Source organism: Chiloscyllium plagiosum, chromosome 18 (assembly GCF_004010195.1).
Source record: "Chiloscyllium plagiosum isolate BGI_BamShark_2017 chromosome 18, ASM401019v2, whole genome shotgun sequence".
NCBI classification, from domain to species: Eukaryota; Metazoa; Chordata; class Chondrichthyes; order Orectolobiformes; family Hemiscylliidae; genus Chiloscyllium; species Chiloscyllium plagiosum.
This window is the reverse complement of record NC_057727.1, coordinates 24081118-24096796: the sequence shown is the minus strand read 5'-3', so window position 1 is coordinate 24096796 and position 15679 is coordinate 24081118. Positions and strand designations below refer to the sequence as shown.

Genomic DNA, 15679 nt, shown 5'->3' with positions numbered 1-15679 from the left:
GGTTTAACTTAACTACATTAAACATTCTACTTTTCAAATAGGCTACATGCTCTCCAACCACCATTTTCACAAACTGCTTTACTCTCCTTACAAAATATACGAGTGATTGTCTTTTTTCCTCCTCTTGCCAATCATTTGCCAACAGTAATGAAATTCATTTAGGGTCTTATTATAGAGATGAATGCAACAAAATTACTTCCAAAACAATAAAAAGCAAAGCAGTAGCGGAGAAACATATTAAGTGGAATAGGAATACTGAATCACATGCAAAAAAAATTGTTATGACTGTCCTAGACTTACTTTGTTGATGAAATTATGGGCATATGCAGAAGATTGGCATCTACAAACCAAAAGGGTAAAATTAATGCATTTCATCAGTTCTGAGAATCATAGCTGAATTAAATTATTTGACTAAACTTCTTCACTTCCAAAATATAATAAGGAACATAAGTAATTTATTCTATAGACAGCTTGCCAGCCAAAATTACTGCTGCTGTGAGAAATGCAGGAAATATTCTCTCAAACGTAGCATTAGCAACCATTCTTTCAGGCAATATAGGCATTATGCCCTATAGACTGAGGAATGCATTTATTACCCAATAACTAGCCAAATGAAAGCCTGGTCTGGACATTTTAATAACTGACCCCTCTTGTATATGCACCTGCTGTCAGGTACATCCCTCCATGATTTTTAAAAAACAAATTGAAAAGTCTTCAAGTGGAACAAAGCAGAATATGAAGAAACAAAGTTACTTAAAACATCTGAATCCATAACTGTTCACATTACACATTAACGGTCTGGATTAAGGAACCGAGGGCATTGTTGCTATGTTTGCAGATGACACAAAGATTGGTGCAGAGAGAGATAGTATTGAGAAAACGGGGAAGCTGCAGAAGGATTTGGACAGGCTAAGAGAGTGGGCAAAGAAGTGGAAGATGGAATTCAATGTTGGAAGAAAGAGTAGAGGTGTAGACTATTTTATAAATGGGAAAGGCTTCAGAAATCTGAAGCACAAAGGGCATCTGGAGTCCTAGGTCAGAATTCTCTTTATGTTAACATGCAGGTTCAGTTGGTAGTTAGGAAGACAAATGCAATATTGGCATTCATTTTTAGAGGTAAAAACAATAACTGCAGATGCTGGAAACCAGATTCTGGATTAGAATGGTGCTGGAAAAGCACAGCAGTTCAGGTAGTATCCAAGGAGCAGGAAAATCAACGTTTCGGGGAAAAGCCCTTCATCAGGAATACAGGCAGAGTGCCTGAAGGGTGGAGAGATAAATGAGAGGAGGGTGGGGGTGGGGAGAAAGTAGCACCCACCCCCACCCTCCTCTCATTTATCTCTCCACCCTTCAGGCACTCTGCCTGTATTCCTGATGAAGGGCTTTTCCCCGAAACGTCGATTTTCCTGCTTCTCTGATGCTGCCTGAATTGCTGTGCTTTTCCAACACCACTCTAATCCAGAATTCATTTTTAGAGGGCAACTATAGAAGATCAGGAATATACTGCTGAGGCTGTATAAGCCTCTGGTCAAATTGCAATTGGAATATTGCAAACAGTTTTGGGCCCCGTATCTAAGGAAGGATGTGCCGGCCATGCACTGGGTCCAGAGGAGGTTTACAAGAATGATTGTGGGACTGAAGGGTTTGTTCATATGAGGAGCAGTTGAGGATCTGGATCTGTACTTGAATAAGTTCAGAAGGACGTAGGGGGATCTAACTGAATCTTACAGAATACTGAGAGGCCTGGATAGAGTGGATGCGGATTAGTTATTTCCACTAGTAGGAGAGACTAGGACACGAGGATACAGCCTCAAGGTGAAGGGATGACCCTTTAGAACTGAAATAAGGAGGAAACATCCTCAGCCTGAAGATGGTTAATCTGTGGAACTCATTGCTGCGAAGAGTGATCTACTCGTATTTTTTGCAAGCAAAGCTTTTCACTATGCCTCAGTACATGTAACAATAAGTTCAATTCAATTCAATATAGAAGCCAAGTCATTGAGTGTATTTAAAACAGAGGTATAAAGGTTCTTGGCCTTTTTATTCACTTGTGGGATATGGGCGTCAATGGCTGGCCAGCATTTATTATCAGTTATTGGTTGCCCTTGAAAAGGTGGTGGTGAATTGCCTTCTTGAACTGCTGCAGTCCACTTGCTGTGGGGTGACCGACAGCACCCTTTAGGGAGAGAATTCCAGTAAATGGATCAAGGGTTACAGGGCGAAGGCAGGAGAATGATCAAAAGATGGAGCAGACCCATGGGCTAAAGACCTAATTCTGCTCCTGTATCTTATGGTCTAATCACAAATTAGCAGTCTCTGTTCCTGCTGTCTCAGTTGGCTCTGGATTAACCTTTCCACAAGTTGTGAATTAGTTTGCTAAAATTTCTAATCAAAGCTACAATCTTAAAAATAAACACAATTTCTTGGTATGGTAGTTCATGACAAACATGCTGGCTGATTGCTTTATCCAACTAACAAGAAATCATTATTGAAGTCTGGGTCTAACCGACAATCAAATATGCTCAATAGCTTCCCATTGTCTGAAAACAAATAGTTTCAATGGCTTTCACTTTCCTTTCAGATAGCATACTGGCATTTTGAACTATTATTCAGTTTTTATATATTAAGGTCAGAATATTTATGTTGGAAATCAGGGAATTGTAAACGGATACTGAACTGAATCTCATAATACCAGACATGAATAAAACACCAAGGAAAAGACCAATTAGATTTTAAAAATTACTATGTTTTAGTTACATTAACTTACTTTAAAGGATGTGATATTTGAGGTCATTTCTTCAGTTCTGCATACATGAGACTAGCCTGACCTTAAATGTTGCCAAATAAAACCAGGGCTGGTAGGTGGGGATTGATTGTGTTGGGTGGAAGGGAGCGAAGAGGGTTGGGCTGATGATAACTACCCCACATCTAGCCTCCAAACTTCCAAGGCCCCCTCCGCCTGTAACTCCCATCTTATCCTCACTCACTAACCCACATCTGGAGATCCACCATTATCCCTGTCAATGTCCTCAGAACATTACCAGCAGCAACTGCCACTCTTGGTGGCACTGATGGCCTCCAGTTACCTGGAAGCTTTTGGAAAGTGGGATTTCCATCTCCTAAGTCCCTTTTCTGCAGAAGATCTGGTGCTGACTGGACAACAGGCATTTAATTTGGGGGCACCTCCCTCATGGACGTAATGCCAGTCTCCGACTGGTTCTTCAACTGGTATCTGAGACCTTCATCATCTGTACTTTATATCCAGCTGCACCTAACCACTAACTCAAAGCCACTAACCTAAGAAAGATGCTGCTGTTATCCCACAGACACAATTGAACTGGAGTAGGCAGAGATGGAAGGAAGAAATGAAACAGCTTTAAAAAAAGGCCTCTTACTGAGGGTGACTAACCTGTTACCAAATTGAATTCAGTTGGTTACTATTCACTGTGCATGTTCAGCAATACAACAGATTACAAATCATCATTTATAAATGATAGTTAAAACATAAGGCCAGTAAGTGATTAAAGAAGATCCTTACCTTTCCATTTGGCAGCTAAAGTGGGGTCTGAAATATTGTAATTTGGTCGACTTCTTGACAACACCCCTTTTCCGAAATAACCCTTGAAACAAAAGAAAATTAACAAGATTTGTCAACATTATCAAACTTTTTGTTTCAAGAGTTGAACTAAGACCATGCTGTTATAATATAGTAAAACATGATGTGGAGATGCTGGTGTTGGACTTGGGAGGTCAAAATCAGAAGTCACACAACACCAGGTTATCGTTCAACAGGTTTATTTAAAATCACAAGTTTTCGAAGCACTATCCTTCATCTGGTAAGGAGCAGCAGTTTGAAAGCTTGTGATCTTAAATAAACTTGTTGGACTGTAACTTGGCATCACGTGACTTCAGATAAAAAAAAAACAGGCCAGTTTAGGGTGTAGGTTTGCTCGCTGAGCTGTAGGTTTGAAATCACAAGTTTTCGAAGCACTATCCTTCATCTGGTAAGGAGCAGCAGTTTGAAAGCTTGTGATCTTAAATAAACTTGTTGGACTGTAGCTTGGCATCACGTGACTTCAGATAAAAAAAAACAGGCCAGTTTAGAGTGTAGGTTTGTTCGCTGAGCTGTAGGTTTGATATCCAGACGTTTCATTACCTGGCTAGGTAACATCATCAGTGGCGACCTCCAAGTGACATCACCACAAACCCCAGGAACCCCATCCAGGAGAAAGATATAAATAGAAAGCAGGAGACAACAGCTTCGCTTCACTTGGAGGTCGCCACTGATGATATTACCTAGCCAGGTAATGAAACGTCTGGATATCAAACCTACAGCTCAGCGAGCAAACCTACACCCTAAATCTCAACCTGAGCTACAAACCTTCACAGAACCTTGCAAGAGGCCAGTTTATATCCAATTAATCCATTCTCTTCTTTTTCCTTGTATTGATTAATTCTTTTTTTCCCCTTCAAATATTAATTTAGTTTCCTTTTGAAGGCTATGATTGAATCTGCATTGACTCCTACACTGCCTAGAGGATTTTAATCATGTTGCCGCCAGTTCTCTGCCAATCAGTTTAAATCTGTGCTCCCTTGGTAGTAACTGATAAGCCACTGGAAACAGTTTCTTCTCATGCTCCATCTGAACTCTTTGTGATAATAAATACATCTAATCCTCTCTCAATCTTCACAATTCTAAGGAGAAAATTCAGCTGCTCCATGTAACTGAAATTCTTCATTTCTGGAATTATTCTTGTAATGGAACATTATCACCTGTAAGTTCTCCTCCACGGCACTCATCATCCTAACGCGGAAATATATCACCATTCCTTCACTGTCGCTGGGTCAAAATCCTGGATTTCCCTCCCTAAAGGCATTGTTGGTCTAGCTACAGCACAAGTGCTCTGCAGCTTCTAGAAGGCAGCTCATCACCACCTTCTCAAGGGGGAAATTAGGGATGGGCAATAATTACTCATCACCAAGCAACACCCATATCCCATGAATGAATGAATAAAAAGGGGGAGGCAGTGGTGTAGCTGCTGGACCAGTAATTCAGTGGCTCAGGCTACTACTGTTCTGGAAATGTGGAATCAAATCCAACCACAACAGCTGGTGGAATTTAAATTCAAGGAAATAAACTGGAAGTAAAAAGCTTGGCTAACAATAATCACAAAACCCTTGACTGTTGTAAAAGCCCACCTGGTTTACTAATGCCCTTTAGAGAAGGAAATTTGCCATCCTTACCTGGTCTGGCTACATGTGACTCCAGACCCACAGCAATCTGGTTGCCTTTTTAATGGCCTGGAAAGCCACCCTCAAACTGTTAAAAAGTCTAAAGAAAGGAATGAAACCAAATGGATCAACTGGTATCATTCTATCTGTTGCACATACATCTGCCAATGACAGTATCGGTAAGAATGACCAGTGCACAACCTGACGGACGTAAAGTTTCATTCTTAGTCCATTATCTTGTGTGGCATTTCCATTGTGTTAAGTGTTGTAGATGATAAACAGATCTCACAGAACAAAACTGGGCATGTGTGAGGCACTGTGGGCTATCAGCAGCAGCATTTTATTTAACCACAATCTGTAACCTCATGGCCTGGCATATTCTGGCTATTAACATGAAGCCTGGGGATCAACCCTAGTTGTCAGAAGCAGCACCAGGCATACCTAAAAACAAATCAGCAACCCGATAAACTTACAACACCGGACTACTTGCTTGCAAAACAGCAAAAAACAGCATACGATAATCAGAGCTAACAATCCCACAACCAACAGATCAGATCTAAGCTTTGCAGTCCAGTCGCTTCCAGTCATGAATGATGGTTGACAATGAAACAACTCACTAGAGGAGGAGACTCCACAAATATTCCCATCCTTAATGAGGGGAGAAAGTGAGGTCTGCAGATGCTGGAGATCAGAGATGGAAATATGTTGCTGGAAAAGCGCAGCAGGTCAGGCAGCATCTAGGGAACAGGAGAATCGACGTTTCGGGCATTAGCCCTTCTTCAGGAATGAGGAAAGTTGGTCCAGCAGGCCAAGATAAAAGATAGGGAGGAGGGACTTGGGGGAGGGGCGTCGGAAATGTGATAGGTGGAAAGAGGACAAGGTGAGGGTGATAGGTCAGACTGGGGGGGGGGCGCTTGGTGGAGTGGGAGGGGGAATTGAAATGTTGAGCTACAGGGTGGTTGGGTTGGTTGGTCCGGGGAGAGGGGATAATGAGGGGAGAGGCCAACACACAGGTGCAATAGACAAGGCTGAAGCATTTGAAACCGTTCTGAAAGAAGGTCACTGGACAAAAAACATTAACTTTGATTTCTCTCCACAGATGCAGCCAAACCTGCTGACATTTTCCATCAACGTCTGTGTTTGTTTGCATTTGAAACCATATTCAGCCAAGTGGATGATCTATCTCAGCATCCTCTTGATACATGTAGTGTCACAGGTGCCTGTCATCAGTCAATCTGATTCACACCATGTGATATTAAGAATCAGATGGGTCCTGACAACGTTCTGAAAATAGCACTGAAGCCTTGAGCTCCAGAATTAACTGCACCTCTAGTCAAGCTGTCCCAATACAGCTACAACACTGGTATCTGCCTGACAATGTGGAAAACTGTCAACTGTAGTGCTGGAAAAGCACAGCAACTCAAGCAGCATCCAAGGAGCAAACGACTCGACACTTTGGGCACGGGCCCTTCATCTGGAAATCTGAGGAGCGGGAGAATCAATGTTTTGGCCAAAAACCCTTTGCATTCTTCCTAATGTGTAGTGCTCAGAATTAGACACAATACTGCAGTTGAAACCTGAAAAAGTTCCTAACTTTTGTACTCAATGCCTCAATTTATAAAGTCTGGGATCTCATATGCTTTATTAACTGAATTGTTAATCTGTCCTGGTATCTTCATCAAAATGTTTGTAAAATCCTTCTATCTTTTACTTCTACAGCTTAGCTCGTATGATCTTGCCTGATTCTTCCTACCAAAATGAAGCACCTACTTACGCTGGATTCAATCTGATATGTTTTCACATTTCACCAGCACGTCTATGTCCTCTCATGTCTATCCATCTTTGTCATTGTTTACGATACAATTTGTGTCATCCGCCAACTTTGAAATTGTTCCCTATAATGCCAAATTCAAGTCATGAAAATAAATGAAAAAAAGGAATAATCCTGAAATACCTTTCCAAACAGGGCTTGCATATTGTCTGGGTTCCTTACAATTACATTGTTATTTATAATTTCAGCATAATAATGCTCTTGTTCATGTGCAGTCGTTTCTTCTTGTTTTAATCGCACGGGAAAAGGAGCTTCATAAGATTCATACACTCTTCTCTTCCTTTTTGGCGCACGGAAATTTGCTTCTGACATAGCACCTTTGAAGTAATTTCAGATGGGATGGTTTCTTCAAAATAAAAAAATTCAGAAGTTAATAGTCTACACAAGGGGTAAACAATTGCTGAGCAGCTCAGCCAGTTAGTGTTCAGAGGTTTCAAGGAAGATAAATGCAAAAACAATTCTGTGGAGGCTATGAATCATATCAGATCTTAAAAACCATGTACAAAGGATACCTAAAGTGCAGAAAGAGGCCATTTGGTCCATTAAGTCTGTACCAATCCACTGAAGAACATCCCACCAAGACTCACATGCCCACCCTATCCCTGTAACTCTGCATTTCCCATAGCTTACCCATTCCCGGACACTACAGAGCAATTTAGCATAGCCAATCCTCCTAGCGTGCACAAGTTTGAAGGAAACCAGAGCATCTGGTGGAAAGCCATATGCAGAGGGGAGAAGGTGTAAACTCCACACAGACAAATTGAATCAGAATTCCTGGCATTGGGAGGTAGCAGTGCGAACCACTGTGCCACCATGCTGTCTGTCCATCACTGTGGTTCAAACAAGGTTTTAAACAACTGTTAAAGTACCCGTTTTAACAAAACTCAATATACTTAATATATTTCTATCAAAGCTTCGTCTGTCATTCACCCCCTCGTTAGACAGACAGTTGCAGCCAATGAAAAGGGGCTTCTTTTGAAATCCAAACTGACACTGAGGTCCAGTCACAGACGAACATGATCAGGCCATAGAATAGCCAAGAGCAGGAGGGGTTCAGGAATTGCTAATGTGCAGACAGATCCTGTATCAAAGATAGGAGAAAGTGAGGTCTGCAGACGCTGGAGATCAAAGCTGAAACTTTATTGCTGGAACAGCACAGCAGGTCAGGCAGCATCTAGGGAACAGAAGATTCGACGTTTCGGGCACATGCCCTTCTTCAGGAATTCCCTAGATGCTGCCTGACCTGCTGTGCTGTTCCAGCAATAAAGTTTCAGCTGTATCAAAGATAACCAGGCATTGCCCATCTTTTCTGTCGGCAGGTTCTCCCTGCACTTTTGTCCAAGTAATTCTCCTAGGACTCCAAAATGTCGCTCTGCATTACTGTTCCATCCCCTTCTGTCCCCTCTACCATCCATAACTCTTGCTCACTTCCTCACCCCATTGTATCTACCGCATGCCCATGTTTATATACTTCCACCTTTCCCGTTTCTTTATTTCTCGGCGCCTTTTCCGCATGCTGCCCACAATCAGGCGGTTCCCCCCTGCTGCTGCTGCTCCCCCGCCACCCTCTTCATTCTCAGCCCGTACCCTTGACCCCTTTATCTCCTGCTCCCACTGTGCGGATCTGCGGAACCTCTCAGCGGACTGTGAGGTATCGCAATAAGAACAAAGAGAAGTTCCAACAATTGTTACAGAGACGTTCGGAAAGTCGATACTCCAGGCGCCCATTCACCACAAACACGGACATTGCTACATTGTAACCACCAGGATACTCACTGCCGTTCCAAAGAAGCACACTGTAGCAGCAGCCGCCAGTGCAACTCAGAAACATCACCGGCCGAACCCTCTCCTAGCGTAGCTTCGTTCCCACTGAGTCTCCACCATAAGGTGTCTCCACAATCTTTAATAATTGGGCCTTGTGCTTCTGATGAAGCTTTCTTTGTCTAATTTATTGAAAACACGAATTATATTAGTTCTAGCAAATTATTTGCGAATGTCTTCACAATTGTATTTTTCAATTCTTATTGAAAACTGCCTGTTTGCCTCATCTAGGATATCTTGGAAGGATCAGACTGGCACTGCACAAAGGCAGGCGATTCAGCCTGCTGAGCCCTGCCAGCTCCCTGCGAAAACCATTAACCTAATACAGTTCTTTTCCTTTCATGTAACAATCCAATTCGTTTTTGAAAGCCAAGGGAATTTGTTTGTATCACAGCCCAGATTCTAACTGCCTGCTGCATACAATGTTTTCCCGAGTTCCCTTATTGTTTATTTTGCCAATCGAGGGAGAGTCCTCTTTCTTGCCGATCTGCCAGCAAACATTAACTCTGGCTATACACTACGTCATTTTAAATATTGAAAGAAAGCAGCCACAGCTCCTCCAATAGCTATCTACTTAACAAAGTTTCTCACTCTCAAACCGTTCTGGTTAATCTTTCTTGTATCCTCTCCAACACTAGTATGAAACTCAAAACAGACACAATACTTAAGGTGAGACTGAACACATTTTACTCAGGGTTATCATAACTTCTTTATTTTTGGTCTGCCTCTACTTATAAAGCCCAGAATTCTATACACTGTTTTACCTGTTCTTTCAATCTGCCCCTCAATGATTTGTTGGGAATCAGCTCTTTCTGCTCCTGCATCCTCTTTAGGATTGTACTCTTTAGATTATATTGCCTTAGCCCATTCCTCCTACAAACTTACCCACTTCACACTTCTCTGCATTAAATTTCATCTGTTGGTTTGTCCTTATTCTATCAACTTCCTCATGGAAATACAGCTTGACTGTATATAAACTAGCTGCTCCCAAAACTCAGTCCATTATTCAGTCACACTTTTGCCTGCAAATCTTTGATTCCCGTTTATTTGGCTAGATCTGTTCTGACTCTATTCAAGACTCCCCTTTTCTAACTAATTTTACTCTGACTGATGCTTGACCTAGACCATTCCTAAACTAAACATAGAAACAAAGAGCAGGAATAGGCCATTTAGCCCTTTAAATCTGCTCTGCCATTAAATATAGTCATGGTTGATCCTCTATCACAATGCCATATTCCCATTCCCCCCCCCCCCATAGCACTTGATTCCTTTAATATCTTTTAAAAATCAATCTTTTTCTTGAATATACTCATTGACTATGCCTCCATAGCCTTCTGTGGTAGAGAATTTCACAGCTTCTGCTCCCTTTGAGTGAAGAAATCTTTCTTCATCTCAATCCTAAATGGTCTGCCCCATACCCTAAGACTGTGTCCCCGATATTAGACTCCCCAGGCAAGGAACTCATACACCTTGCATCTAATCTGTTCAGCCTTGTTACAATTTTATATGTTTCAATCAAATCTCCTTTTATCCTTCAAAACTCTAGTGAATGCAGACCCAGTCAAACCAATATCTCCTCATTGAAACAGTCCTGCCATCTCTGGTAACAGCCACTGAATTCTCTCTATGGCAGTATATCCTTTCTTAGATGGAGTCACCAGAACTGCACCTCGAGGTGGGATCTTACTAAGGTCCTATATAACTGCAGTAAGACATTCATACTTTTGAACTGAAATCCTCTTGCAATGATGGCCAATGTATTATTTGCCTTCCATATTGCTAGCTGCACTCCCCCATCTATTTTCATTGACTGGTGTACAGGGACACCCTGTACAGGCTTTGCACATCCACACTTCCCAGTGTATTGCCATGTAAATACTATTTTTTCATTCTGTTTTTCACTCAGAAGTGTATAATTTCACATTTAGCTGTATTGTACTGTAGGCCATGTGTTTGTTCACACACTTGTTTAAATCAACTTGATGCCTCCTCATAGTTCACAATCCCGTCCAGTTTTGTGTTATCAGCAAACTTGGAAATGTTGCATTTAGTTTCCTCATCCACATTGTTTATACATATCGAGAATAGCTGGAGCCCAAACACAGATCCTTGCAGTACCTCACTAATCTGTGCTTGCCACTCATAAAATGATCCATTTATTCTCACTCTCTGTTACACATTCTCACTTCATGCCAATATGTTGCCCCATCCCATGTGTTTTAAATTTGCCCACTACCCTCTTATGATGGACCTTATCAAAAGCATTCTGAAAATCCACATCCACTGGTTCTCCCTGACCTATTTTACTTGATACATCCTTAAAAAAAAACAATTGATTTTTTAATCCTCATTTGCCTTTTATAAATGCTTTTATAATTTCCATAAAAGTTCAATTATCACATTTTTTGTCATAGACTCTAGCATTTTCCCCACTATTGATGCTAGACAAACTGGTCTGTGATTCTGTTTTTTTTTTCCTCTGCCTCTTTTTTTATATTGTGGGGCTACATTTGCCACCCTCCAATCTGTAGGAACTGCTCCAGAGGAGCATTCTACAGGAGTTTGTAATGCATCCTATATTACCAGGGCCACATTCCTTAGTACTGTGGGGTATAGGTCACCAGACCCTGGTGATTTGTCAGCGTTTAAATCCATTAATTTCCCCAGCACCGTTTTCTTACTAACACTGATTTCCTTCAATTCCACTCTGTTACTAGATTCTTGGTTCCCTAACATTTCTGGGAGGTTATTTGTGTCCTCTTTTGTGAAGGCAGAACCAAAGTATGTGCTTAATTCTTCTGCTATTCATTTGTTCCTGTTACTTCTGACCTAAACCTTATGATATATCGATAGCCATTTGTCTCCTGAATGATTCACATTGATCCATTTGGCCAACCTCATTCCCAAGAACTAGGTCTAGTATTCTCTCTTTTCTCATTAGACTGGAAACATATTAATACAAAGGATTCTACTGAACATACCCCAGGAATGAGTACCCTTAATCAAGCTAATATTCCCGTATATATTACGATAATTTAAATCTCCCAATATTGCTACTCTATAATCTCTATAATTTCTTAATTGCAAATTTGTTTCTTTACATGTTTCCCAATAGCCCACTATAAAATAAACCAAGCAATGTAATCATACTTTATTATTTCTTAGCCTTTATTATTTCTTGAATTTGAGTTTACAAGAGCAAAAGAAACTCAAAAAAGAGCCTCTAGAAAGAAACGCTAAAAAGAACTCTGAAGATCATGAAGCTTGAGGAAAACTGGAGTTAATGGGAATCAGAGGGAAAACTCTCAGCTGGTTAAAGTCATACCTGACACAAAGGAAGATGGTTGTGGTTGTTGGAGGTTAGTCATCTCAGCTCCAGGATATCTTTTCAGGAGTTCCTCAGGATAATGTATCGGATTGAAACATCTTAAGCTGCTTCAATGACCTTCCCTTCATTATAAGGTCTGAAATGGGGATATTTGCCAGTGATTGCACAAAATTCAGTGGCATTTGCAACTCCTCAGATACTGAAGCCCCATGTCATCTCCAGCATTTGTTCTTTTCAGATCTGGATAAAACTCTGGCTTGGACTAACAGGTGGCAAGAAATATTCATGCTATAGAAATGCCAGATTATGACCATCTCCAATAAAAGATAATCCATCCACTGCTCTTTGTCAATAGTGTTACCATCACTGAGACCCCACTATCAACATCCTGGGGATAACCATTGACCAGAAACTAAATTGGACTCACCATATAAATATAGTAGCTACAAGTGCATTTAAGAGTCTAGGAACACTGCAGCAAGTAACACACCTTCTGACTCCCCAAAACTTATCCACCATCTATAAGGCACAAGTCAGGAGTGTGATGGAATACTCTTTACTTGCCTGGATGGGTGTAGTTCCAATAATACTCAAGAAGCTTGACACCGTTCAGAACCAGGCAGCCATCTTAATTGGCACCATATCCACAGTCAATCAGTCCACCACTGGCACTCAGTAGCGTGTACTATCTACAAGATGCATGGTATTCATAAAACTCTCAAGCTTGAAAATGCATGCACCACTGTGTAGCACCTGATTTTCAAGCTCTGAAACTCAGATAGACATGGAATAAATTATTTGTTTCACTGATGAATGGTAACAAATAATATCAAAAGTATTTCGACTGAAAATATGCAGCAGCAAGTCCATCATTTTTTTTGTTGAAAATGATTGATATATCTTTTAAACTTGTTCTTGAATAACCATGTAGATATACTCCAAAGATATAATGAATAATATTCTTCAGAAAAATAGTGGTGCCATTTTATAAATGCAACTCCATTTTAATAATGTACAACATTTTAAAACCACTAGATGGCACTTCTGTTACTGACCTGGCAACATACACATCCTCTCAAAAAATAGCAATGATCATTTAAGTACTTGGCTTAGGATTTGATCCCTCTTCTTTTATTGCTTACTTTAGCTAGTTACAGCATTTAGCTAATAAATTGTAAATTTAACTATATTCTTTGTGCTTTTTGCTGTCAGTTTCTAAAAAAAAATTATTTATTTTACCACCCAGGGACGGAGTGCGCGCTGTTCTCACTCCTACCACTTTCTTGGATGCGGAATTGTGTGCTTTTAAAATTCACGGGTGGCACGGTGGCTCAGGGGTTAGCACTGCTGCCTCACAGCACTCAGATCCCAGGTTTGATTCCAGCCTCGGCTGACTGCCTGTGTGGAGTTTGCACATTCTCCACGTGTCCGCGTGGGTTTCCTCTGGGTCAATGGAGTTGTTGGGCTGAAGGGCCTGTTTCCACACTATAGGGAATCTAATCTAAAAAAAATTTTAGTTAAATATCCCAAGGACAAATGATTGCAAAATCATGGACTATATAATGAGGTACAGCTCACTTTTAATATTAATTATAAGTAGTACAACAAAGGTGACAAAATACTGTTAAAAAGTGGTAACACATTTCTTGTATTTTTGCATTGTTACTGCAAAAATGTACAAGCAGAGAATAGTGAAAGAAGTTGTTAATATGAGGATAAAATTTGTACATAATTACAGTCTTGTTCACGTTGGCATTTGTTCACAGGATTTGATTTGAAAGTCAGCTGAACTTTTTGTTTATAAATTATCTCAACCTTGGTGGGAATATTATGGTAGAAATTTGGGCAGAACGGTGGCACAGTGGTTAGCACTGCTGCCTCACAGCGCCAGAGACCCGGGTTCAATTCCCACCTCAGGCGACTGACTGTGTGGAGTTTGCACATTCTCCCCGTGTCTGCGTGGGTTTCCTCCGGGTGCTCCGGTTTCCTCCCACAGTCCAAAGATGTGCAGGTCAGGTGAATTGGCCATGCTAAATTGCCCGTAGTCTTAGGTAAGGGATAAATGTAGGGGTATGGGTGGGTTGCGCTTCGGCGGGGCGGTGTGGACTTGTTGGGCCGAAGGGCCTGTTTCCACACTGTAAGTAATCTAAATCAAGCCCTGCTATCAGGGAAGGTGGTGCCATAGTGGTCATGTCACTAGTCTAACAATACAGAACCTCAGGCTAAGCATAGAATCCCCACAATGCAGGTAGAGGCCTTTGGCCCAATAGGTCTGCATCAACTCTTTGAAGAGCATCCCACCCAGAACCACCCCCCCATCCTATTCCCATAGCCACGCATTTCCCATGGCTAACCCATGAAGCCTGCACAACCCTGAGCACTATGGGCAATTTCACGTGGCCAATCCACCTAATCTGCACACCTTTGGAGAATGGGAGGAAACTGGAACACCCAGAGAAAACCACACAGATACAGGGAGAACTTCCAAACTCCACATAGATAGTCACCCAAGGGCACGAATCAAACCAGGATCCCTGGCACAGAGAGGCAGCAGCACTAACCACTGAGTCACCATGTCTAATGTTCTGGTGATTATAGGTTCAAATTCCAGAAAGCAGGTAGTGAAACCTGAGTTCAATAAATTACTGGAATTAAGAAGCTATTCTAATGATGATCATACAGCCACTAATGATTGTTGTAAAGTCCATGCTAGTACAATTACAACATTTAAAAGGCATCTCTTGGGTATATGAATTGGAAAGATTTAGAGGAATATGAGCCACATGCTAGCAAATGGAACTGGATTAGTTGAGGATATCTGGTCAGCATGGATGAATTGGACCAAAGTGTCTGTTTTCATGCTGAACATCTCCGTGACTCTATGGTTCCCTTTATGTCTAGCCCACATGTGATTCCAACCCCACAATACTGTCCTCTAGGCAAGTAGGAATGCATGATAAATGCCAGCATAAGCAAATGAATGAAAAGAAAAAATCCGCAAGTGGTTGCAAATGTGAAACATGACCAATTTAATTACCACAAGGTTAATGCCTGACTGTGACCATTATCTAAGATAAAAGAAAGTCACAATAGGTTTCATCAATGAACAAGGAAACCAACATTTATTAATTCCTAATGTAGGGCTTATGCCCGAAATGTCAATTTTCCTGCTCCTCGGATGCTGCCTGACCTGCTGTGCTTTTCCTGTGTCACACTTTTTGACTCTGATCTCCAGCATCTGCAGTCCTCTATTTCTCCTAGTCACTTATTACAAACAGATTATTAATCACTAATATGCAAACTTAAATCCTTTGAATCCAAACACACATTCATACCGAGAATGGACAAGGCAAAGAAGACAAACAGTTTCTCGGACATGTCGTGGGTTTCTCTGATGTAGTATGGAGACTATTCATAGCCTAGGTACATGCCAAGATTCACTGGCACCACCTTTTCATTCACAAGTA

General features: G+C 41.2%; 1 protein-coding gene across 9 annotated transcripts in view; it reads right to left on the bottom strand.

Annotated features, from left to right (window-relative positions):
• The window catches only part of tsen2 (TSEN2 tRNA splicing endonuclease subunit), a 29429-nt gene extending 20117 nt beyond the window's left edge, over positions 1 to 9312 (bottom strand). For 2 of the 9 annotated variants that reach the window (XR_006314284.1, XM_043707956.1), the window contains exons 1-4: positions 8651 to 8833; positions 7187 to 7409; positions 3539 to 3620; positions 301 to 340 (exon numbers count right to left, since the gene is read on the bottom strand). Coding sequence is in view for 8 of the 9 variants with exons in the window: in XM_043707956.1 (XP_043563891.1) it covers positions 301 to 340; positions 3539 to 3620; positions 7187 to 7375 (311 nt within the window). In the remaining variant the exon portion in view is untranslated. The other 7 variants (XM_043707957.1, XM_043707959.1, XM_043707960.1 and 4 more) reach the window with 7 other exon arrangements.
• Between the last annotated feature and the right edge of the window lie 6367 nt (positions 9313 to 15679).